Source organism: Centroberyx gerrardi, chromosome 14, assembly GCF_048128805.1.
Source record: "Centroberyx gerrardi isolate f3 chromosome 14, fCenGer3.hap1.cur.20231027, whole genome shotgun sequence".
NCBI lineage: Eukaryota > Metazoa > Chordata > Actinopteri > Beryciformes > Berycidae > Centroberyx > Centroberyx gerrardi.
The window spans coordinates 4875916-4900700 of record NC_136010.1 but is presented as its reverse complement, the minus strand read 5'-3'; the positions used below and the strand labels follow the sequence as shown (position 1 = coordinate 4900700).

The 24785-nt window shown below is 39.2% G+C and overlaps 2 protein-coding genes across 3 annotated transcripts in view; both read left to right on the top strand.

The window, feature by feature from the left end:
* LOC139916118 (B-type lectin plumieribetin-like) overlaps positions 1-24785 on the top strand; it is a 209926-nt gene that overhangs the window by 107264 nt on the left and 77877 nt on the right. The window lies entirely within an intron of this gene.
* Positions 17152-22965, top strand: LOC139911740 (galactose-specific lectin nattectin-like). Of its 2 annotated transcripts, none has more exons than XM_078288506.1 (7): positions 17152-17211; positions 19391-19456; positions 20097-20118; positions 20873-20967; positions 21543-21677; positions 21956-22064; positions 22314-22965. In XM_078288506.1, the coding sequence occupies exons 2-7, from the start codon at positions 19391-19393 to the stop codon at positions 22376-22378; spliced, it is 492 nt and encodes a 163-aa protein (XP_078144632.1). In that variant the 5' UTR covers positions 17152-17211; the 3' UTR covers positions 22379-22965. The 2 variants fall into 2 exon arrangements, with proteins under 2 accessions (XP_078144632.1, XP_078144631.1); XM_078288505.1 differs by having other exon boundaries at positions 17164-17211; positions 20870-20967.

The window sequence follows — 24785 nt, the reverse complement described above, 5'->3', positions numbered from 1 at the left end:
AAAAAAAAGCATGAAACTGGCCTGAGGTTGATTTTGTACTAAAACAATTTTAACTAGGTGACATACCCCTTTAGCAAACCCCTCAGTATGCTTAGTCTAGATATTGTTTAACTTCTGAAGAACATCCTGCTAGTGTTGTTATCAGAAACACATTAAAATCGTGTAAATCTTCTTCATCTAAACCAGTCAAGCCACAGGGTAGCATCACTCAACAGTAGTAGTATTGGCATCCTTTTTGTATTTGCATGTAATGTGTTGTAACTGTATTTACTCAAGACAGTACCAACAGAAATAGTGTTGGAACGTCCTGTGGCCATTGATGAATTATTAAAATGATATCCATTGATACTGTCTTGAGTAGAGAATGACACACTGCAAGTTCCTGAGGCAAGGCACCCAGAGAAGGTATATAAAGACTGTGTTTCCTTTTCCAAGACAACCTGCTACCTGTTGCTGCAAATCCAACCTCATCATATCAGCTGTCATCAGAACAAAGGTAAGATTTTTTCTATACTTCTCACCTGGCATCATAATATCAATTATTTTTATGCATCGCTACAGTAAAGATTCTTGATCTATTATTGATTTTTAGCCTATACTCAGTGTTCACTTCAAATTCAACCAAAATCTACTTTTATGTCATTCCATACAAGTACTTTTTTTTTTGTTTCATCCTCTGATATCAACAAATTGGATTGCCTGAGAGTACTCTAGAAAGGACATTTTATTTTCATGTCATTTTTCTGTGCATTTATTCAAAATTTAGAAATCTGAAAAGAGAAAATCTGTTTAATACATGCACTGGGAAATGACTAATGATAGATCTTTCACTTATACACTTTCACTTATAATTTAGTCATTCAGCTGACACTGTTGTCCAGGGGCGGACTTAGTGATTTTGGAGCCATAGTCAAAGGTTAGCATGGGCCCCCTGAATCCACCCTCACCTTTTTCAATTAGAGAGAAGTTAGAGCGAGTACATTGAAAAAAGAAATCATGCGTGAATATCTTTACAGAACAGAAGCTTGGATTTTTTTTTTTAGGAAATTGTCTTCTTTTACACAATGACCAACTAAAAGTTGAATTCCTAAAAGTGAAATTCCCCTTTAACTCATTCAAGTTTACATACATTCATTATAAGTTGTTCTGGATAAGACCATGTATATACAATATATTTACCTTGTCAAAAATATCTTTCCACAGATGGCATCAGTTTTTCATTTTCTTATGCTCCTCTGTTTGACCAGTGGATTGGTTATGGGACATACTGTAAGTGAAATCTACAGAAATATTGTGATATTTAACATTGTTTATATATTTTATATAATTGGTCCCATAAAGGCCTCCCTGACAAAATGTCATATTTTTTATATTACTAAAATTACATTAAAAGCAAAATAAATACTATTTCCATTTCTATATACTATTTCTCTTTTTTGTGGCACTTGCACAGTATTTACTCTCCATGTTTTGTCTTCTCCAGTAACCACTAGTGCAGTAAAAAATGGTGAATGAAATATATCTGGTTCATGACACACCATAAATACCTAAAACTGCTGATGTTGAGAGTCCTTGTTTTTAATCCAGTAACTGCAGTACTGTTGCTCTCCCCGAAACTTTCTCGTTTCACCAGTTAGAAGGAATACTATTGGGACCAGTCATTTGAGAGACACAAGTTGTGCTGCATTACATTGATGCATAGACGATGCACGATACAGTATAAACTACACATAATGTTAGTTTCATTACTATATACAGTATATGTACTGTATTAATAAGACTGTTGAGTTAAAATAATGCAAGAAAAGCAAATTCAAACTAGATTTCATTACTAAGAATGTGTTCTTTGTGTTCTTTGTGTTCACAGAAGACGGACCCCTTCTTGACAAGTTTGTACCTCTATTATTTCCTCTTGAATTGTTTTAGTTGTTGTATTTATTTGTTTTTCTCATGTGGTCAGTCATTAGCTTGATGGCCTTCCCAGATGCAACAGAACACTTTGAAATGATATTTTTAATGTGTTCTGTAGTTTTTAACCCTCTTGTGGGACCATGGGGAATTAAACTGTGACTGTTTTGTAACTGAAACAAAAAATCTAACCTCCATATGTGACAGAGCAAAACATGAGAATTAGCAGGTGAATACACAAAATACAGTAGTTGGCACTTTCTGACTCCAGACTAAAATGGTGGACAGCTTCTATGTGTTGGCTTGTCTGTAAAGAGGACTGTTTTGGTGACAATGGCCATGGAGTTCCATTCATTTTGGGTGCTCATTCAGTTTCATTCAGTTTCCTCTTCTGGCCAGCAGATGGTGCTATGTCCTCTGACTAGAATCATGAATATTAGAATATATTTTTGTGATGTTGTCAATAGTTTAGCCTAGATGCTGGTAATTAATAGAATTTGTTAATCTACAATTGATATACTAGGACTTGATACTTCAAGGAGTTATACTGGTCAGCTACACAGACAAAACTCATGGCGAGCTTGAAACTAACTAGTTTTCACATTTCATAATAATTTGCATAATTTAAACGCAAGTTACCGTAAAACTTCAATTAATAGCCTGGGCTTTTATTTGCTTCAAACACTGAACTCAACCAGCCTATATTTGCGACAGGCGTCTATATGGGACAGGCCTTTAATTCCTAAAACTCTTGCTCAGCAAAGATGGGAAATACTATCAAATTGAATGAATATTATTTGTATAAAAATTAGGCTATCGAATAACATATCAATTACGAATCATCCATTTGATCTCGCTCCGAGAGACAGCGCATCTAGGCCAACCTCATGCACAGAGAGAGAGAGAGAGAGAGAGAGAGACGTATCAAAATACCGGTAGCCTACCTTAGAAAGCCCTTTTACCATCTTCCTCGGACAGACGTTGAAGTTCAACTTTATTTTTTCACCATTCCCTCACTCTCTTGGGATCAACGGAGAAATGTCTTGCTGCTGCATCTGAGTTTTGTTCAGCAAATTTGACAACTGACAGCTTGAATTTCAGGTCGTACTTTTTTCTCTGTGCCGCCATGGCGATCAGCAAATGTGACTGACGTTTGAATGCAAGTAAAAAAAAATAAACTGGCAACCGGCTTCTAATTGAGACCGGCCTTTATTTGTCAAAACGTGTAGCCACACCCGGCCAGTAAAAGGGACCGGCGTCTAATTGGGACTCGGCTTTTAATTGAAGTTTTACGGTACATTATTTAAAAATCAACATTTCACATAATTTGATATGCACTTAAGTATTTGTAATCCAAGACTCTAATCTTTGTTATCTTCTTTCTAACATAGGACTAGCACATAACGTACGTCAGTGTCCTGATGGTTGGACCCATCATGGCTCTCGCTGTTTCAGCTTCTATCACAGTGAAAAGACTTGGCTTGATGCAGAGGTACCTGATGGAACAATAACGGTTACTCCTATCATGCTGTATTTCTCGCAATGCTCTAAAACAGTTTGTTGCTAACCAAATCCTTCATATAAAAAGCACAAGTCTATTTCAAGTCTTCAAAAACTGCAATAACAACACATTTAATTATGCATGTTGATTGATAATGTGCATGTATGTTACCAACTCAGGTCATGTTGTCTTGTGTCATGCTTGTCTCTATCCCATTCTCTGTGTTTGTCTCTCTCCTATTATTTGTTCATCTCCCGCTGTCCAACTCTTCCTTTCTCTCTGCATTTCTGTCTCATCCTACTCACTCCTTCTCTCTGTCATTTTATCTCCCTACCTCAATCTTTTTCTTTATATCTTTGCCTCTCCCCCATTAGCTCACCTGCATTTCCCAAGGTGCGAATCTGGCCTCGGTCCACAGTGCAGCAGAGCACAACTTCCTCAGAGGGCTGATCAACAGAGTGACTGGCTCCTATAAAAGAACCTTTATTGGGGGCTTTGATGTGATGAAGGTGAGATATTTACCAATACACAGGATCTAAAGCAACTATGCCTTGTGCCATTAGGAGTGAGCATCAAGGAGGAATAACTTCTTGTTACAGCGAGAGAGTGACTATGTATACTCTACAGACTTCATCTCCTAAGGGCCTTAATCAAAACATTCAAAACAAATGAATATATAATTCTATCAACAAGCAGTCAATGAGAAATGAACCATATGAAAACTATACAAATGGACACTATACAGAGTTTCATTCTTTAAAGAGTAACTAAACCCCAAAACCAAATCTGTGGTGAAGCCTGACACTTATTGATGAAAAGTAGGGTGCTGCACTGGCAATCTGCTATTGGCTGGTTTTTGTGCCACAGATGTGGGTGGGGTTTAGTTACCATTTAATTCTTCTTAAATGATATTTGCATTGTGTTTTGTGATGGGTCTTATTACTGTTTTCCTTGATATGTGCTTTCTTATAGTATGTTTTGTCATTTATTTGCACAATTGAGGCATTTATTATTATATTATTTAGACACTAATGAGAGCTGATAGGTTTGATGTGGACTTCTAAACTACCTAATGCCACTTATTCCCTACATATAACCTAATGGCTGATCTGTATATACATGTTCAAACCCTTTGGGTTTGAAGGCAAAACGGTGAAATAACTGAAACAGACAAATCAGTAATGTGTAAGCTTCTTCCTCCAGGAGGGAGTGTGGCAGTGGAGTGATGGCTCCAAGTTTGACTCTACACACTGGAATAAAGGAGAACCGAACAACCTTAAAGTTGAAAACTGCGTGGAGATGAACTTCAGAGGTACAAAATGATTATTTCTTGACTTACTATGATTTTTATTGGGAAGCAATGAGGAGACCTACAAATCACTTCTCAACAATACTGAAGATGGAAAAATTATATTTTCCTTTTATAATTGTAGGTGGTGTTTCCTTACATTTTCTTATTTATTGTCTTTTTTTTTAGTTTGTTTTGTTTTTTAAGAAAAATAGAAAGACATAGGCTATATAATCTAGTGAAACAGTCTTGAAATACTTGGAGGCCTCTAAAGTGCTTAATATTTTGTTTTGTTGCTGTGTTGTTTTCACCTCTGACTACAGGAAACCTTTGGAATGATTTGAGCTGCAACGCCAAACTATCTTTTGTGTGCGCCAAGGACATGTGATGCCGCCCCGACCTCCATCATGTGCTGTCATAACTGCCATAACAATGTCACTTGCACCACGATGATGTCATTTCCACCATGATGATGTCAGGCCTTGTTACATATGTATGTCATAACCATGATACACATGTATGTCAACAGAATGAGCTTACTTGAAGCAGACTTTGGGGTTCAGTGCTTTGCTGAAAGGAACCTCTTTTCACCAATTGTTTGCACTGTTGACCTCATTCTTTTTTCCCACCTATACATGTATAATCATCATCAATAAAAGATTAAGCATTATTGTCTGGTCCCAACTCTCAGATTTTTGTCATCTACAGTATTCGTATTTGTTGCAGAAAACCCATAACAGAAAGAATGATGGAAGAATCTGATTTGAGACACAAATGCCAAAGGCCTGGTTGATAAAATATTTACGTGAAAGTCAAATTGTATGAGCGTAGCACATTTCATACGCAAGGAAACTCAATGTGCTTTACATAAAAACAAAAAAAGGCAATATATACAAAAGTAGAGCTAACCCACTATAACAAAACAGCAACACTTTATTTGGATAGTTCAACGTTTATACTCAACTAAGTACATAGGCCTAAGTAAATCTTTTTCTATATGGCACTTTTTAAAACCACTTACGTGCTTCACAAAAACATACAAGAAAAACAAACAACAAAGACAAAAAAGCAACAAATACAAAATGAGCAGTACAAATAGAATAAAAACAAAACAAACAATGCAGACAATTTGAGCAGTACAGACAGAATGAAACAAAACAATATAGCCGCAGGCGGCAATGACAGGGTCCAAGCACCTGATGACCTCTGGGGTAAATGAGTGACGTGGACCAATGTGCAAGTTTGATCCCTGTGGCATGTTTGGTCTCTATGATCCTGATACATTTAGGAGAGAAACTATAATAAAATGGAAGTGAAGGGACTTCCATTGACTAACGTGTTTTAAAACTCATAAATTATACATGTCATCATTATGAGCTTAGGGATGGTTGATCAGTATGCCATACTGAGCAATTAATGTGTAAGGCTATTTAAAGTTATATTGTTGCTGTAGCGCCACCTATGGGCCAAAACGGTCCATACTGTGTTGCCTAACCAGGGGTGAATGCCTGATGATGTGTGTTGAATTTCATGAGTGTTGGACTTTGCGTGTTTGAGTTATCGAACATGTTGTCAAATATGTGCCACGCCCTAAAATTGATTGGCGTATAGCGGCCTAACGATATGAAGTACCAAGAGTCTTTTGATAACTTTTAATCATGGCAGTCCAGACATGATGCACACCAAATTTGGAGATGATTGTCTCAACGGTCTAGTAGAAGTTCGCAAAAATAGGTTTTTGAGAAAATTCAACATGGCGGAAAATCTGATATGGCGGCAATGGGCGGGGCCTATCAAAACGATGTGGCTTCACCCAAAAATTGTTTCTATGATGTATAGTTACTGAGTTATTAGGCATTTATAGGTAATAGGCATTTAAAATTTTAAATGTTGCTGTAGCGCCCCCTATGGGCGAAATTATAGCGAATTTTGCATCGTACCTCAGAGTAGATACCTGTACAAGTGTACCAAATTTGGTGAAGATAGCACAATGCGTTCATGAGAATTTTTGTAAAATAGACTCCGCCCACAACCTTTGACTAAACTTTGGATCAAAAATCATGGGCGTCCAGAGATGATGCACACCAAATTTGCCTCAACGGTCTAGGACGAGTTCGCAAAAATAGGTTTTCCAGAAAATTCAAAATGGTGGAAAATCTAGTCAGACGGTTCAGAAGTTATGGACCAAAATGTAAAATTGGTTGTCATAACGCCACCATCAGGGCGATTGCTGTAATTATTGTTGCCTGAGTAGTAGGTGAGATTTCCAACCTATGTGGAAAGTTTGGCTGCTGTGGGTCTTCTGTGGGTTTCTGAGATCCAGATAGGGGGAAGACGGGGAAGAAAAATAATAAATACAGCCGCAAGTGGCAGTGAAAGGGGTTCAAGCTTTTACTGACTGGTACTAATATCGAAAAAAAGTGTTTTCTGAGGACATAGTCCAAATATATCCCTCAATATATCTGCCAAGTTTCGTGATAATTGAACCAAGGGGTGTTGAGTTATGGCCATTTTTGTGTTGTTGTTTTTTTTTTCGCATTTGTGGTGCCCCCTTCAGGCTGAATTGCACAAAATTCGGTACACATGTTTGAAATGCCTTTCCAGACAAGGCTGAAAGGTTTTCTGCCAGCTATTACATGGTTATTACACCATAGGCCACGCCCACTTTCAACAAGCCTGTTGTCAGGCAGCAGGAGGACAATGAGGAGGAATACAGAGAGCTGGTAGAGAGCTTTGTAGGTTGGTGCGACAACAACCACCTCCAGCTCATCATCACAAAGACCAAGGAGCTGGTGGTGGACTTCAGAAGGAGTAGGAGCCCCCAAACCCTGTCAGGGGGAGGAGGTGGAGATGGTGAACTCCTATCGGTTCCTAGGAGTGCAGCTCAACAACAAACTGGACTGGTCGGACAACACTGAGGCCCTCTACAGGAAAGGACAGAGCAGGCTGTATTTCCTGAGGAGACTCAGGTCCTTCAACGTGTGCAACAGGCTGCTGCAGATGTTCTACCAGTCTGTAGTAGCCAGTGCACTGTTCTTTGCTGTGGTGTGCTGGGGAGGCGGCATCACAGCAGGGGAAACAAAGAGACTTAACAAGCTGGTGAGGAAGGCCAGCTCTGTTGTTGGGCACGAACTGAACAGTCTGGAGGTAGTGGCAGAGAGGAGGATGAGGGGAAAGATCAATGCCATCCTGGAGAACCCCTCTCACCCTCTCTACAATGTGCTGAGGCTGATGAGGAGCAGCTTCAGCCACAGGCTCCTCCTCCAACGCTGCAGGACAGAGCGCCTCAGACGTTCCTTTGTGCCGGCGGCCATTGGACTGTTCAACAGCATCAGCGACCCCTGCGACAGCCAGCCATGACCACCACCCCAGTTGCTGCTGTGGCACCCGAATTTCCCCAAGGGGATTAATAAAGTGATATCTTATCTTATCTTATCTTCTTGGAAGCAGGAAAAGAGGGGAGTCACACTTGTAATGTTATGCCTAGGTACAAGGTAACACAGAGTGGGTGAGCAGTAGGACTGGGTAATATATGGGAAAAAAAATACCACGATAATCTGCAGGACTCATTTGTTATCCATGGTATGGAAAATCATGTTCGATAAACTGATGTCATCTTACTGAATTGCTTTACAATGGTACATGTGATACAGTACAGTACGATATTAACTGGCACTCAAAACAATTTCTGAATTCTTAAGGTAAAGACAGGTGCAGATAAAGTGCAAAATTTGGGATTTTATTTACCCACAAAAAACAATACTTCAATGGGTACAAAAAAAACAGTTTGTGAAAAATCAAAATAAGGAGAAATCTGAGTTATTCAAAAAATCAGTTCAATAGGGTTTATTTGTGTTTGATAATGAAGTCTGTCATGACATATGTTTATGACAGGTTATGTCCCTTTGGTTAATGTCAAGTTGTCATGACAGAGACATCTGGAACAGTGTCAACTTTGCATTGAAAGTGTCATTGACACTTATTGACAACAGTCGTAAACATTCATAAAGTTTAATTAATGTTCATGTCAGTTGTCATGACATAGTTATGACAGTGTTATGTCAGCCTTATTCACCCCCCTTCAAATAAAGTGTTAAATGGAATCTGTATTTCCTTCTTTGAAATTCAGTTTTTCAACATTCAGTTTCAGTTCAATTGAAAAACTGTTTCAAAATGAAGTTCACAGGTTCGAATCCAGCCCTGCCCTTTGCTGCATGTGATCCCCTCTCTCTGCCCTGTCTTCCCTGTCTCTCTCTACTGTAACTGTCCAATAAAGCAGAAATGCCCCAAAAATCTTAAAAAATAAATAACTATGCATGTAGTTCAAATTTGCAAACTGCATTCAACTATCAAAGCCAAGATTTCAAGTTCAACTCTCAAAAAGCTTTCAGATTGTGCCAACAATTTGGTACATTTGGGAAAAGGAGGAACTGCGGGTCCGTGGGCGGGTCCAGCTTGAGGTGCGTTTGTTTTACCAGCAGTGTGCTCCGCTTCTGCTGCAGGTTAAGTACACAGTATATGTACTGCTGCAGGTAAAGTGCACATACTGTGTACACATACTGTGTACTTTACCTAACATTGGACAAACACTGCTGAAATGGTACAGTGGTTTCCTGGAAACATGACTTTGCACAGTTTTATTACGAAGCCAAGCAGGAACTGTGGGTCCGTGGGCAGTAGCGGCCTTAGCTATGTTTCACCCGTTTCAACTGAAACGGGCCCCGCACTCCCAAAGGGCCCCCGACTGACATGCAAGCATTGAATAATTCACCCACTTTTTATATATATATATATATATATATGCATGAATAACAAGCTCTCCAGGCCTGACGTGAGCTGTCCACGGTGCTGAAAGAGCGCAAAGCGCAATTCATTGTAAACAACCAGTAGTTTCAGACACTTTTCATTCCCAAACAAAATATGGCATTGCTTTTGTTGTTAATTTAATTTGAGGGAATTGTTTAAGCTGTTTTTATGTCAGCTGATACATAACACATAGGCCTAGTGCTATTCAATGCAGACTAGTAGTTGCCGAGAAGGGCGAGGCTTCTCCTCATTCCAAAGCAAAAATGTCATTGTTTTAGTTTTAAATTGTTTGGTTTGTAATTGTTTGTTTGAATTGTTTGGATTATTTCTATGTTGAGCTGTCCATGATACTGAAAGTGCACATAGCATTTAAGTTGAAGTCCGAAAATATACCATTATTGATGCAAACCAACTTGAATCCTTTTATGTTTGTTTTTTTTCGCACATTAGCTCTTGAAACGGGCCCCCCAGATGCTTAATGGAAAGTTCCTGTCTCCCTGAATTTTTTATTATATAAGAAAGTAAGCAGTCAATATAATACATAATGACTCCCTCAACTAATTTTAAGGGGATTTTGCAAGAATTAAGGGGTGAATTAATGTAAATTAATGTAAATGTAAGGTTATTTTAAGGGATTAATGTATGTGATGTGATTATCTAATATCGTAGATATCCAACTTCTGTAATTTATCTATTTATAGCTAACCCAAAGCTAACTAGCTAATGTTATGCTTGCTAGCTAAGCTGGTAAACTGTTGACATCTTCAAACAATTCCAGTGTTTCTGCTTCATTCACTGCCGCCGCAAATGCAGCAAGTTAATTGTTGAAAGACTGATGTGCAGCTGACAATAGCCAATTTATGCCTTGTACCCTGACTATCAGGAGTACTGCCTAGGGCCTCTAGCCTACATGAGTCAATACGTTACAGGAGTCAGGAGTTTATTTCAAGATTGCAAGTTTTGTGACAAGTTAATTACTTTAACTCAGTCTTTCATAAGTAATTATTAAAAAAAACACCAAGAGAAGATGAAGATAAGGGGAACTACGGTAGGTCACTGTGCATTTGGCAGTTTTTTGCAGGTGCAGATAAATGCACACACATGATGATGTTTTAAGCCTCATACACAATTGATGTACGCTAGTTACATTGGCTCCGCCAGAAATCATTCAAGTCAATGGAGGACCGCTGTAATGGAGTAGAAAAGCAATGCCCCCTAGTAGACAGCGGATCCGTTAACAACAGAGTGACGGGTACTTCGTAAAAAATGTTTTTTAAAATGAAAAATTTCAAACTTCGCGTTGGCTGATGGTTGGCATAGCAACTAGCAAACAATGCATGTTTTCAATAAATGAATCGTTTTTAATACATATTTTATTATTTGACTTTTTATTAAAAGACGTTTGTAGTGACGATCTTTAACATAAATAAAATATTGTGATTATTATTTTCGATGAATATCACTCCTTTTTTTTGGTGCTAGTTTTGGTAAATAACCAGCCTTTATAAGACAGATTCCTTTCTAGAGCAAGCTAGAGCTACTATTGATAGTTTGGTACCTCGCTATCTTAGCTCTAGGTAGCTAGCACTAGTTTGCTAGCCCAAACAGAGGCGCTCTGGGCGCTCCTCCATCTTCCGTCATCTTCCGTCAAGATACACTATGCAGTACGAACCATTGGGTGGCGAGACTGCATTGAGAATTCAGGCACGTCAAATTGACAGATGAATTGTGTACAAGGCGTTAGGGTAATAGGGATACCAACAATTATCGTAATAATGTATTTTTTTAAACTGAACAAAAATATAAAAGCAACATGCAACAATTTTCAAGATTTTACTTGGTTACTGTTCATATGAGAAAATCATTTGAGAGAAATTCTGGGCAAAGGAGAAATGCTCAGTAACAGTGATGTAAACAAACTTGTACAGAAGATTAGAGAAAAATAAGCTTTTTATGGAAAATTAATGAGAGTTCGAGAGCCTGGCTACTGCTCTGGGTTAGAAACTGTTTTTTTAGCCTGGTTGTGCGTGCCTGTATGAGTCTGTAGCGTTTGCCCAATGGCAGGGTGACAAACAGGTGATGCCCGGGGTGAGTTGGGTCCCCGGTGATGCTGCGGGCCTTCCTGAGGAGGCGGCTTAGGTAGAGCTCCTCCAGGTCCGGGAGCTCTGTCCCGATGATCCGCTGTGCCGTCTTCACTACTCGCTGCAGGTCCTTTCTGTCAGAAACAGTGCAGCTGGCATACCACACTGTAGCACAGTAGGTGAGGATACTCTCCATGGTGCAGCCATAGAAATTGACCAGTAGCTGCTGAGGTAGGTGGGCTTTCTTCAGCTTTCTTAGAAAGAAAAGACGCTGTTGGGCCTTTTTCACAAGGTGAGGCGACCATGAGAAGTCCTCTGTAATATGGACCCCAAGAAACTTAAAACTAGTCACCCACTCCACCTCCTCCCCCTGTGTTTACAGTGCAGGGTGCTCTGTCCTTCTAGACTTCGGGAAGTCTATGCTTAGTTCCTTTGTCCTTTTGGTGTTCAAGGACAGGTTGTTTTCTGAGCACCACTCTGCTAGATTCTGTACTTCCTCTCTGTAGGCTGTCTCGTCGTCGTTTGAGATCAACCCCACTACATCTGCTTGATGTGGGCCAGTACTAATCTCTCAAAACACTTCATTATTACAGGAGTGAGGGCAACCGGCCGAAAGTCATTTAAACATTGTGCTGCTGATGACTTAGGCACCGGGACAATGGTTGCAGTCTTTAGGCAGGTGGGGACTACAGCCTGAGTTAGTGAGAGGTTAAAAATGCTGGTAAAAACCTCTGCAAGTTGGTCAGCACAGACCTTGAGTACATGACCTGAAACTCCATCTGGCCCAGCCGCTTTGTTGGTGTCAATCCTGCGTAACACACTCTTGACTTGGTATGGCTGTAGGGTGAGTGGCTGCTCGCCCTCAGATGGTATGGCTTTAATGGCGGGTTCATTGTTGTGACTGTCAAAACGAGCAAAGAATGTATTTAGCTCATTGGGAAGGGAGATGTTGTTGGTTGGGTGGGAGGCTGTGATTATTTTTGTAGTCTCTCATGGTTTTGATACCTTGCCAACCTGGTTGTTCAACCATGGTTTCTGGTTGGGAAACACTTAAATGTTCTTGTATGATGTGGCATTGTCAGTACAGAAGTTTATATACAGTATGATAAGACGGTGAGGGTGTATTCCTCAATGTCTGTGTCTTGTGCAAATAGTCTCAGTTTGTATCTTCAAAGCAGTCTTGAAGTTTTGATGTGGCTTCCTCAGTCCAAATTTGCACTGTCCTGATGGGTTTACTTCTGCTGATAAGGGGCTTGTAGGCTGGGGTCAAAAACAGGGACAGATGATCTGATAATCCAAGGTGAGGGGAGGGGAAGCCCTTATATGCTCCTGAAATGTTGGTCCAATGCAGTGGTTCTCAAACTTTTTCTGTCAGGCCCCCCTTTTATGATATAGGAACATTTTCACGTCGGCTGCGTTCACATTGCGAAGCGGTTTCCGCCTGAAATCCGTGACCCCCACCTGCCTCGGTTTGTAAAAAGTGGCAGAAACGAAGCGGAGCAGTGACGCATTCCGCACGGATCTTATCCGCTCAAGTTGAACTATTTTCAACACTTTGCGCGACCATCCGCGGTGGAAAAATCCGCGATCCGCCGCGGAGTCTGCGGTGACCGTGGAATCCGCTCCCTTCCATAGGAAATAATGGCGTTTTGACCGGAAACTGCTCCATAATGTGAACGCAATGCGGGGGTGGTATTATGTCGAGCCCCCCTGTAGTTCCTCTGCGACCAGATCAGCTGCCCACTTAGAAACAACTTAGAGTGTCAACATGCATAAACTGGAAACTGGATCTGTGATAATATTGTGGAAATCCTTGCCGTTTTCATCAGTGTAAAGCATAGGCATGTGTCTGTTGTCATCTCTACATCTCTAATGTCATCTCTAAAAGATAGATCTATATGTGTAGTGCTGCCACGCAGGAAAGCCAGACCTGTCAGTGATGTGCCACAATATTCTAAACAAGTGTTTTCCATGGCAATGGTATTATAACAGTATCAAAAAGCTATTTTTCATATGTTTTCGGTCAGAATAACGCCTAATGACACTATATGATTGCGAAATATTCTTAGTATTAAAACCTACTTTCATACAGTGTTTGAAGTAAACATTTAACTTTGCTTGGTTAGATGAGGTGGTATTTTTTGCGCGATGGTGTGCCTTTATGAATTGCAATTTTATAAATCTGATAATATTTAGCAATTTTACTAAGAATGACAGTCGATTCTGACAAAAATCTTGTTTTTGCAAAGACAATATGTTGGTTTAGGGAGTGATTTCAGCAAATCTATTCTGCCTAAACGCCAATGAAAAAACGATGCACGAACAGTTCAAACTGTAGTCCCGCCTGCAAAGGCTCTGATTGGCTTGATTGTTTTGCCGAGCTAGAACAAGCCATTGGCAAAAGCAACATCAGACTTTCTGAATCACTTGACAACATCTGAAAAGTGGGTGGGATGTGATTCAGGAGTCTGGAACCAGGCTAGGCTATGGTAGGAAATAAACTGAATTGCTGTCGGCCTGTCTTCAATTTACCATGGCCTACAGGTTATGCTATTTAATATTGGTCACCATTTGATAGTGTAGGCTATCCAAGGTATCGACATTAGGCTATGACTATGTTGTAATATTTTACTATGCAATAAACACCATATGCATATACTTTGCTAGAGTGTTGCTAGCCTTTTTACACAATTAGTAGTAAAAGGGTAGAATTCATTCACTGTTCAACTGAATTTCCTTTATTGACCATTTTGTTTACATGCAGAACAATTTTCAGAGTAAAGTTTTTTTCTGTCCAACAGTGTTTTCATTAATTCTATGACATTGCTAACACTAATCCAAGGCCTCCTGAAAAAACAAGGTATAATATACATGATTTGCAACTAGCTAGGCGTGCTTTCAAGTGTATATAGCCTGTCTTTCTCCTTTGATCGCCTTGCGGCCAACCCCTCGTGCACAACCATTTCCAATCCCTCTCTCGCCGGGCAACTCCAAACCCTTTGCTCGCAGCCATCTCCAAACCTTTGCTCATGACCCTTCGAATCTCTCCTGCGCGACCCTTCCTCCAAACACTCACTCACGACCACTTCCACCTATCTCTTGCGAGTCTCGTTCCGCTTTTGTCAGGTTTAAGAGCTTAATAGCTGAACCATTTACGCCTAACACAACTGTATTACCTGCCATTGCTTCAATAAAATAGCTTCAGTACGGAATATTAACGTCATTGGTTTACAGTTTCTCAATTGCTTTGGCACAATTCTCAAATGATAATGAATATTTTCAAAACAACATGTGCAAACCTCCAAACCACTGGACACTTGTTCACAACAGATTTGAATTTCGCATTCTTTTAATCAAATTGCAAATGTTTTAGCACATCTATGCAAATGAGTAAGTACAATCGTCTACAATTTGCACAATTACCAATTGAATATATCTTGCTGATCAAAACTGATTATGTTGCTTCTCAGTTGAATAGTTGTACTGTCCAAAACATGTATGAATTATTTCATTGTGTAACTCATCACATGCACAATAGTCCATTCAATTGTCAAAATCTGTCAGGCATATATACCATGAATATCATTACAGTAATATGGATTTTTTGTAACGTCCGCTAAATTGGTAAATTGCCTGTCCTTCTGCATGGAGGTGGAAGGTGTATGATCATCGGTCTCAAGACCAAAGGTCTCTGCTTGCTGCAATGGATGCTGCTTGTGATGACATCACAGCAGAACACTGCAGGGGATGGTTGCGGCATGCAAGAAGATTTTTCCCCCGTTGCATCGCAAGGGAAAATATCAGGTGTGATGTCGATGAAAATCTATGGCCAGACAGACAGGAGCGTCAGGACATTCAGTGAGGTGGAGTCTTTAGTGTAGCACTCCAGCTTTACTGTATTACAGTGTTAGGCTATACATTATTTTCCTTTTTTTTGTATTGATGTATTTTTGTATTATATTGTGCTGTGTAAGTTTTCTGTTTACTGTGGTGTAAGACTTTACGTAAATAAAAATACAGTAACAATTTCCATGGAAATGTGAGTGCAATGTGTAATGTAAAACCTTGTACTGTTGAAATCGGCATCTAAATAGTATTCAGTTTGATACACAATAGCATTCAGTTAGCTAGACAAAAATAGCATTCTAGTACAGTAAACATTCAGTATCAATGAAAAAATTGGACAAGACTGAAATGTGGATATAAGGAACATTTCCAGGGTCCACTGCCATACTGACAAAACATCTAAACATTTTGACCACCATTGTTTACACAATGCCAAAGGAACTTTTCATTTTGAGGGCATTGACTTTTTATATGAGACAATAACTTTGTTTTGAAGCATGAGTTAAATGTTTTGAGTTATGACCTTTTGCAGGTGAGCTATGGTGTTGTGCTGTACCATATAAGCTATTTTGACAAATGCACCTAGAGCTTTGAGAATGTTAACACTGTTTCAAGAAATGAGCCAAAGCCATTGAGAGAAAAACTGTAACTGTTTTGTAGCAGAAAAAAGGATGAAACTGGCCTATGGTGGATTTTGTCACCACATCTAAAATAATTGAAATCCTTGAACAAATCCACCTTTTTTATTTACTTTATTTAGCCTTTATTTTTATTTATTTATTTTTTTACCAGGAAGTCCCATTGGGATTCAAAATCTCTTTTCCAAGGGAGACCTGGCCAATAAATGGCAGCAGGGGTTACACAATAAAACATACAAAACAGTACACAAAAAGAAAAATACAAAAATATGTACAATAAAAAAAGGTAAATAAAGAGGAGAAGAAACAGAAACAGGAGCACACATCTTGCATAAGACTGTGGATAATTTGTTTGAACTGATTTAGGGGAATAAAATGGCTGAGCTGGAGCTTTGACTGGTAGTTGTTCCAGGACCAGGGTGCAAAATAATCAAATGCCTTTTCACCAAAAACAGTTCTGATTGTGGGAACTTTAAGAAGAAGGATTGTGATCTTAGACTGTAGGCAAAGTCTCTCTGTATGCTTATTTGTCATGATATTGTTTTACTTCTAAGGAACATCCTGGTCAGGTTGTTATCAGTAGCACATTTAAATCATGTGTAAATACACAGGACATGATGTGCCAAAATCCAAGGTGAGCATTCATATAGAGGCCCAATGCAGAGCGGCAGAATGATATGATATAATACCATGCAAATGAGTACCATAGAAAACCCTTGAACAAATCCCTCTGTATGCTTATTTGTCATGACATTGTTTAACTTCTAAGGAACATCCTGGTCATCCTGGTCAGTAGCACACTGAAAGCATATGTAAATCTTGCTAAAGCAGTCACGCCACAGGATAGCATCACTCAACACTAGTAGTACATCCTTGTATGTAATTATAAATCATGCGTTGTAACTGTATTTACTCAAGGCAGTACCGACTGTCTTAAAATAATTCATCGATGCCCTGTGGCAACAGATGAATTATTTTAATTATTTGTGTTGGTACTGTCTTGAGTAGAAGACGGCAGATTGCCAGTTCTTGACCCAAGGCACCCAGAGAAGGTATATAAAGACTGTGTTTCCTTTTCCATGACAATCTGCTACCTGCTGCTGTTAGTCTAACCTCATTAGATCAACTGTCATCAGAACAAAGGTAAGATTTTAAAGGATACTTCTCACCTGGCATCATCAACTGTTTTTATGCATCGCTACAGTAAAGATTCTTGTTCTATTGATTGATTTTTAGCCTATAGTCAGTGTTCACTTCAAGGGAAGTTCAATCAAAATTTTTAAACTCGCTTTTTCCGAATTGTTTTATTCTTATTATTTAATTATTATTATTTTATTATTATTATTATTATTATTTAATTAATTATTATTATTATTGTCTCTGTTGGCTTTTGTTGTTTTGTGTCTTTTTATGCTATTTCTTTTTTATTTATTTTATGTCATTGTTTTAATCTTATCGGTGTTCAGCACTTTTATTATTTTTATTACAAAAAACCAAACGGAGGTTCGGTTGATTGTAAGGAGTACAAAGGTCAGGACCACAGTGTCCGTACCATATTCCTGTGACCTGGGGCGTAATTTCCACTGGGGACAGGGGGGACATGTCCCCCCCTCTTTTCAAAATCCTGTTTGTGTCCCCCCCACTTTTTTAACCGCAAAAATCGTGCTTAATACGCTACCATTTGGCCAGCCGTCAGATTCTGGCTGAGAATGTGAATTGAGCTGCTGATTGTAAGGCCCTCATATACTCCAAAAAATTGCCACGGACGAGTAACGGACACGGACAGCCTGCCTACGCGGTTCTATAGTACATTTTGGCGTCTGTGGACCAGCATCGCCAACTTGGCGACTTTGTCGCTAGACTTAGCCACTTTTCAGACCCCCTGGGGACTTTATTTCTCAAAAGTGACTAGCGACAAATCTGGTGACTTTTTCTGACCATGGGAAGCAATGTTAATGTGTTGAATCCCAAAGCATTTGGCAATAAATTGGTTCGGCTGATGCCGGTTTTCTCTACTTGCTTGTCTAATCCAGAGAGGTCTGATGGTCACAGCGCTTCCCACACAGCGTAGCCCCCCTCCCTCCGCTGAGAGCAGGGACTGTAGGTTAGGGTCCACTTGTAATTGCTACCGGCGTACGCCGAAACTGGCCCGGGTGGGCGGAGTCAGCACTTATATTAAAACGGGCTATGCCGCGGCGTGCATAACAAGTACAGCATTATATATTGATATGCAAATTATCGCATGACATCTGGCAACTTCTAGCGACTTTCTGAGCAGTATAGTATTGATAGTGTGTGACTTCTAAAAAACTTCTAAAAAAAAGTTTCATATTCTTTGATACATTTTGTATATGTTTGTTGTGATTGAAGTTGCAAATGACACATTATCTATCGATAGTGCCACAATAATGTACCATAGATCTGTCAGTCCTATTCTTCAAAATATATATATATCCACAAAATCCACTTATATTAAAACGGGCTCGTTATGCACGCTGCGGCGTGCGTGCATAACGAGCCCGTTTTAATATAAGTGCTGACTCCGCCCACCCAGGCTAGTTTCGGTGTACACCAGTAGAAATTACAAGTGGACCCTATCCTACAGTCCCTGCTCTCAGCGGAGGGAGGGGGGCTACGCTGTGTGGGAAGCGCTGTGACCATCAGACCTCTCTGGATTAGACAAGCAAGTAGAGAAAACCGGCATCAACCGTACCAATTTATTGCCAAATGCTTTGGGATTCAACACATTAACATTGCTTCCCATGGTCAGAAAAAGTCGCCAGATTTGTCGCTAGTCGCTTTTGAGAAATAAAGTCGCCAGGGGGGTCTGAAAAGTCCCCAAGTAGGCAACACTGCTTTGTATACTCGCGGTCTCGCGCAGTCGATTCTACCACACAGCCTGCTTCAAATATTTAGAGCTTGGTTCATCACCAGCCATATTGGCTAGTAACTTTACAATGTTACCCGCCACAGTAAATTTTTACCTGCATTTGGCGGGTTGGCGGGTGTTAATTTCAAGCCCTGGTTACCTGACTGACTGACTGACTGACTGACTGACTGACTGACTGCCTGACTGCCTGACCTGAATTTGCCATGTGATGCCCTCGGCTGCGCCGTGAGAAAAAGAACTAACAGAGGATGGAAATTTTTTGTGAGCAGTTAGAGCGAATACACTGAAAACAGAAGCCACCGCCTAAAAGTTGAATTCCTAAAAGTGGAAGTCCACTTTAACTCATTCACGCTTACATAAACTCATTGTAAGCTGTTCTGGATAAGACCATGCATATGCAGTATATTTACCTTGTCTAATATCTTTCCACAGATGGCATCAGGTTTTCATTTTGTGATGGTCCTCTGTTTGACCAGCGGATTGGCTGTTGGACGGCGTGTAAGTGAAATCTACAGAAATATTATTTTCAATATTTCTTTTTATATATATATATATATATATATATATATATATATTTGGCCCCATTAACACCGCCCTGACCAAATGTCACATTTTTAATATTACTAAAATGACATTAAAAACAAAATAAATACTATGAGAGGAATATGAGAGCCTATTCTCTTTTTTTGTGGCACCTGCACTGTATTTACTCTCCATGTTCTGTCTTCTCTTCCAACTAGTGCGGTAGAAAATTATGGAGTCAGATCAGTCTCAATAGGAATGAATGCACACAGAAGGATTCACAAATGTATTTAGGGATTTATATAAATGTAAAAAAAACATCCACATATAAAACAATAAGGTTCACAAATGTATTTCTGATGTACACACAAATATTTCTTGTTTTAAATAAATGTAGTAGAAATCCACAAATATAAATATTTGCAATTTTCATCAAAAACATATTTGGGTGTTGTTACATTTATATACAAACTGTTGAATCTGCATTTACAAACTGTAATCTATATAAAATATGTACTGTATTAATAATACTCTTAAGCTAGAATACTGCTAAAAGAGCAAATTGATTGATTTGAAGTTGATTTCATTGCTGAGAATGTGTTCTTTGTGTTCACAGGACTGCAAAGTCACCTTGGCAGGTTGGTACCTCTAACTGTTATTTGTTCTTAGATTGTTTTAGTTGTATTTATTTTTCTCAGGTGGTCAGTCATTAGCTTGATGGCCTTTCCAAATGCAACAGAAAATGTCCATTTTGAAGTGATATTATTTAATTTGTTCTGTATTTTTCAACCCTCTCGTGGGACCAAATGAAACTATGACTATTTTAACTGAAACAAAACATCTAATGATCTCCATATGTGACAGAGCAAAAAATGAGAATTATGCAGGTGCATGCTCAAAGTACACTAGTTGGCACTTTATGACTCTGGACTAAAAAGGTGGACAGCTTCTATATGTTGGTTTGTCTGTAAGGAGGACTGTTTTGGGAGACAATGGTCATAGACCTCCATTCATTTTGGGTGCTCATTCAGTTTCATTCAGTTTCCTCTTCTCATCAGTGGATGGTGCTATGTCCTCTGACTAAAATCATGAATATTAGTTATTTTTTGTGATGTTGTCAACAGTTTAGCCAAGATGCTGGGAATTACTGGAATTTGCGAATGTACAATTGAAATACTTGGGTTTGATACTTTAAGGTGTTATATTGGTCAGCTTCACAGACAAAACACGTGGCAAACTTGAAACTAGCTAGTTTTCACTCTTTCACAATAATTTGAACTCGTTTTTACTAACACTACAAATGAACAAATTTCACATAATTTTATGTGCACTCAAGTATTTGTTATCCAAGACTCTAATCTTTACTTTATCTTCTTTCTAACATTGGAGCAGAACAAGACATGCCTTGCTGTCCTTCTGGTTGGACCCTGCATGGCTCTCGCTGTTTCATCTTCCATCACAGTGCAAAGGCTTGGCTTGATGCAGAGGTACATGATGAAACAATAACGGTTATTCCTATCATGCTGTATTTCAGACAATGCTCTAATATAGTTTGTTGCTAACAGAATCCTTCAGAAAAAGAAGCACAAGTCTATTTCAAGTCTCCATAAACTGCATTAATATCAAATTTTATTATGCACATTGATACTGAGGACTGCTTGTACTTTAGAGTGATGTGACATTCACACTCAGGGTGGTTCGGATTGACTATGTGATTATGTTGGTTGATCAAAACATCTCAAACACACAGAAGATTATTTTTTAATAGGCTTCTATTGTTAGTTAAAAAAAAATCAATTTACTATATCCGAGGTTATTGACCTACAGGCCGGTACATATTGTGCATGTATGTTACCAACTCAGGCCATGTTGTCTTGTGTCATGCTTGTCTCTATCCCATTCTCTGTTTGTCTCTGTCTCTCTATCCTATTATTTGTTCATCCCTCTGTCCAACTCTTCCTTTCTCTCTGCATTTCTGTCTCATCCTACTCACTCCTTCTCTCTATCATTTTATCTCTCTACCTCCATCTTTTTCTTCATATCTTTACTTCTCCCCCATTAGCGTGTCTGTATTTCCCTCGGTGGGAATCTGGCCTCGATCCACAGTTTAGACGAGCACAACTTCCTCAGAGGGCTGATTAACAGAGTGACTGGCTCCTATACACAAGCCTGGATTGGGGGATTCGATGCGATAAAGGTGAGACATTTACTGGTACACAGGATTTGAAGCAACTATGCCTTGTGCTATTAGAGTGAGCACCAAGGAGGAATAACTTGTTACATAGAGAGAGTGACTACCCTACAGACTATACGTCCTAAGGGCTTTAATCAGGACTATATAATTCTATGTATCAACAAGCAGTCAATTAATGAGAAATTAACAATATCTTCATATATATATATATATATATATGAAACAAACAAGTAAGTAATCTGTAAGTGCTAATATTCTGAAAGTAATCTTTTTTTTTCCAGGAGGGTGTGTGGATGTGGACTGATGGCTCCAAGGTTGACTACACAAACTGGCATACGGGGGAACCGAACAACCTTAATGCAGAACACTGTCTGGAGATGAACTTCGGAGGTACAAAATGATTATTTCTTGACTTGCTGTGATTTTCATTAGGAAGCAATGAGGAAACCCACAAATCACTTCTCAACAATACTGATGATGGAAAGATCATCTTTTCCTTTTATACTTACAGGTGGTATATCCTTATATTGTTTTTTATATATATATTTAGTCTAGTCAAGAAAGTCTGGTGAAACACTTGTGGTGGAGGCCTCTAAAGTGCTGTTGTTTTTGTTTTTAATTTTTCATCTCTGCCTACAGGAAACCGTTGGAATGATCAGGGGTGCGACAGCAAGAGATCGTTTGTATGCTCCCAGGGCATGTGACGCCCCCCATCGCCCCCCCACTAACATCATGTGCTGTCATAACTACCATAACAATGTCACTTGCACCATGATGATGTCACTTCCACCATGATGATGTCAGGCCTTGATGGCATCAGTGCTGGAAGCTCTATTCACAATTTTGATTCACTTCCAATTCAATCAGTCAACAGAAATAGCACAGATCATCCATCAATACAGTGATACAGACTATGCCCATCCAAAGCCAGTTTTCAGTCTGTACAGATCTTACCAACACATTTCTCACTGGTCTGACTGTTAAAATACTAAACCATTAACCTAAACATAACTTCATAAAAACTATACATTTCTTAAAAATCAAAACTAAACTAAACTAGAAAACTCGAGAAAAGCACGAGTCTGAACACAAAAAAGGCAATACTATCATAACCTTGATACACATGTATACTTTGGGGTTCCGTGCTTTACTCAAACAAACCTCAGCAGCAGTGTACAATGTAGAAGCAGTGCTACAGTTTCTGTTGACCTCATTCTTGTTTCACAGCATTCTTGATTATTATTATCAATCAACCAATCAATCATAATCATCAATAAAAGACTAAGCAATATTGTCTGGTCCGAACTCACAATTTTTTGTTGTCTAAAGTGTTATATTTATTGCACAAAATCTATATTAAATCAAACTGTATGAGCTTAGCACATTTAATACTTTACATAAAAACAAAAAAGGCAATACATACAAACGTAGAGCAAACCCACCAGAAAAATAGGGTAACACTTTATTTGGGTAGTCCAATGTTGATAATCAACTAAGTGGAGGGGGGTGTCACAAACGTCACTAAGACATCGTAAAGAAGTTTGCGACAGTGTCTTTTTCCTAAATATCACACCAACTTGTTGACCTGTCTTCAAGGGGCAGGCAGTTCCACAGTTTTGGAGCCACAATATAAAAAGCATGGTCACCTCTTGTTTTAAAATGAGTCCATGGGACAACCAGGAGTTTGTGATTTGCAGATATAAGTCATCAATTGAAGTTTGAGGAGTCAGTAGTTCAGAAATGTCTATACTGGAGCAAAATCTGACTGGCTTGTACAAGGGGGTGTGTTTTATAGTTGGTGACTGTGGGGAAATGGCACGGTAATATAATTCCATTTTTTTACTGTGATTACTTCACACCCCCAAGTACCAGAATCACCATAAATACTAATAATTGCCACATCCTAGGAAAAGGAATTTACTGTGTATTTTATCTTTCTCCAGACCTCCGTCTCAAGCTCACGGAGGTCTGGAGAAATTCAAGCAAGACAGTTGGTTAGAAAAGGGCACAGACGCTGTGGGCTGTCATCATGCTTTAAAACAATAAAATTGCACTATGGCAGAGCATGGCATTCGTGATCACCTGTGTATTGTCCTATTAGCGTCTACTCCCGAAAACAACAGAACATTCCCCAGTCATTATTCGCTTCTTCCTCTGAACTTCGACCAGCATATGCAGCATCAATCCCTTTGGCCTTTAGAATGGCAACCTGTTCCACCATTTTTGGGATGAGAGGACACTGGCATGAGAGGACTACTATAACTACAGATTTCCCTCTCCCATGTAATGCATCACAGGCTGTCGGCCAGGTTTGATAAATCAAACTTTTACTGTAGCCAGTTGGTAATACGCCATTACATCCTTGTTGTGAGGAGAGTCTTCAAGCTAAGAAGCTGTAAAGGCTCAATCGACTCAATTTGATGTCAAGAGCATTCTTCTGACAGAACAGAAGCAAGTCTTAAGTTTAAGTTTTCATCCAGTTTTATCGTTAGCCAAACTAAAAAACAAAAATTGTTTCTACCAGGACAGAAAAACAAACCAGAGGTGCCGTTTCCGGGGCATGAGTTTTCAAACTGCAGTAAATTGCTGCAATAAAATGGTTAAACCAATGATGTGAGTGTTCCGTGCTGAAATGGAGCATAGCATAACTTCAGGCAGGACATGGTAGTTGCGCACTCACAGTAACATTGGCTCACACCAATCATCAACACGCTCATTTGACGGCCTATTTAAACCCCATACTCCATCTCTCAGTGTTGCTACACTGCTGCTGCTGCAGCTCTGCTCGCTGGTGTTGGTTAAGCTACCTCCACCTGCTTGATTCTGCTTATCGAACCACGCATCTGCTCCCAACTATGTCATGTAGTTTATCATGTATGTAAATGCAATAAACAGAAACAAACTCTGCTGCACCACTTTCAAGGTTCAAGGTTCTTTATTGTCACAAGCACCACAAAACAGCAAGATGCAGATAATGCTAGCTATGAAATTCTTGAGCCTAGAGCTAGCCACAACAATGTAGACAAAGTAAACAAATGCAGTATACAATGTAGTAATAAAATAGCAGTGCAAAATTAAAAGTGACCATCAGTAAGAAGTAATAAAAATATA

Bases quoted from the DNA above. Each gene is read 5' to 3' on its own strand.
- LOC139911740 (XM_078288505.1), top strand. From the start codon at position 19,391: ATGGCATCAGGTTTTCATTTTGTGATGGTCCTCTGTTTGACCAGCGGA. The intron at 20,968-21,542 runs GTACATGATGAA...CTCCCCCATTAG, and splicing joins AGGCTTGGCTTGATGCAGAG to CGTGTCTGTATTTCCCTCGG. The intron at 21,678-21,955 runs GTGAGACATTTA...TTTTTTTTCCAG, and splicing joins GGGGATTCGATGCGATAAAG to GAGGGTGTGTGGATGTGGAC.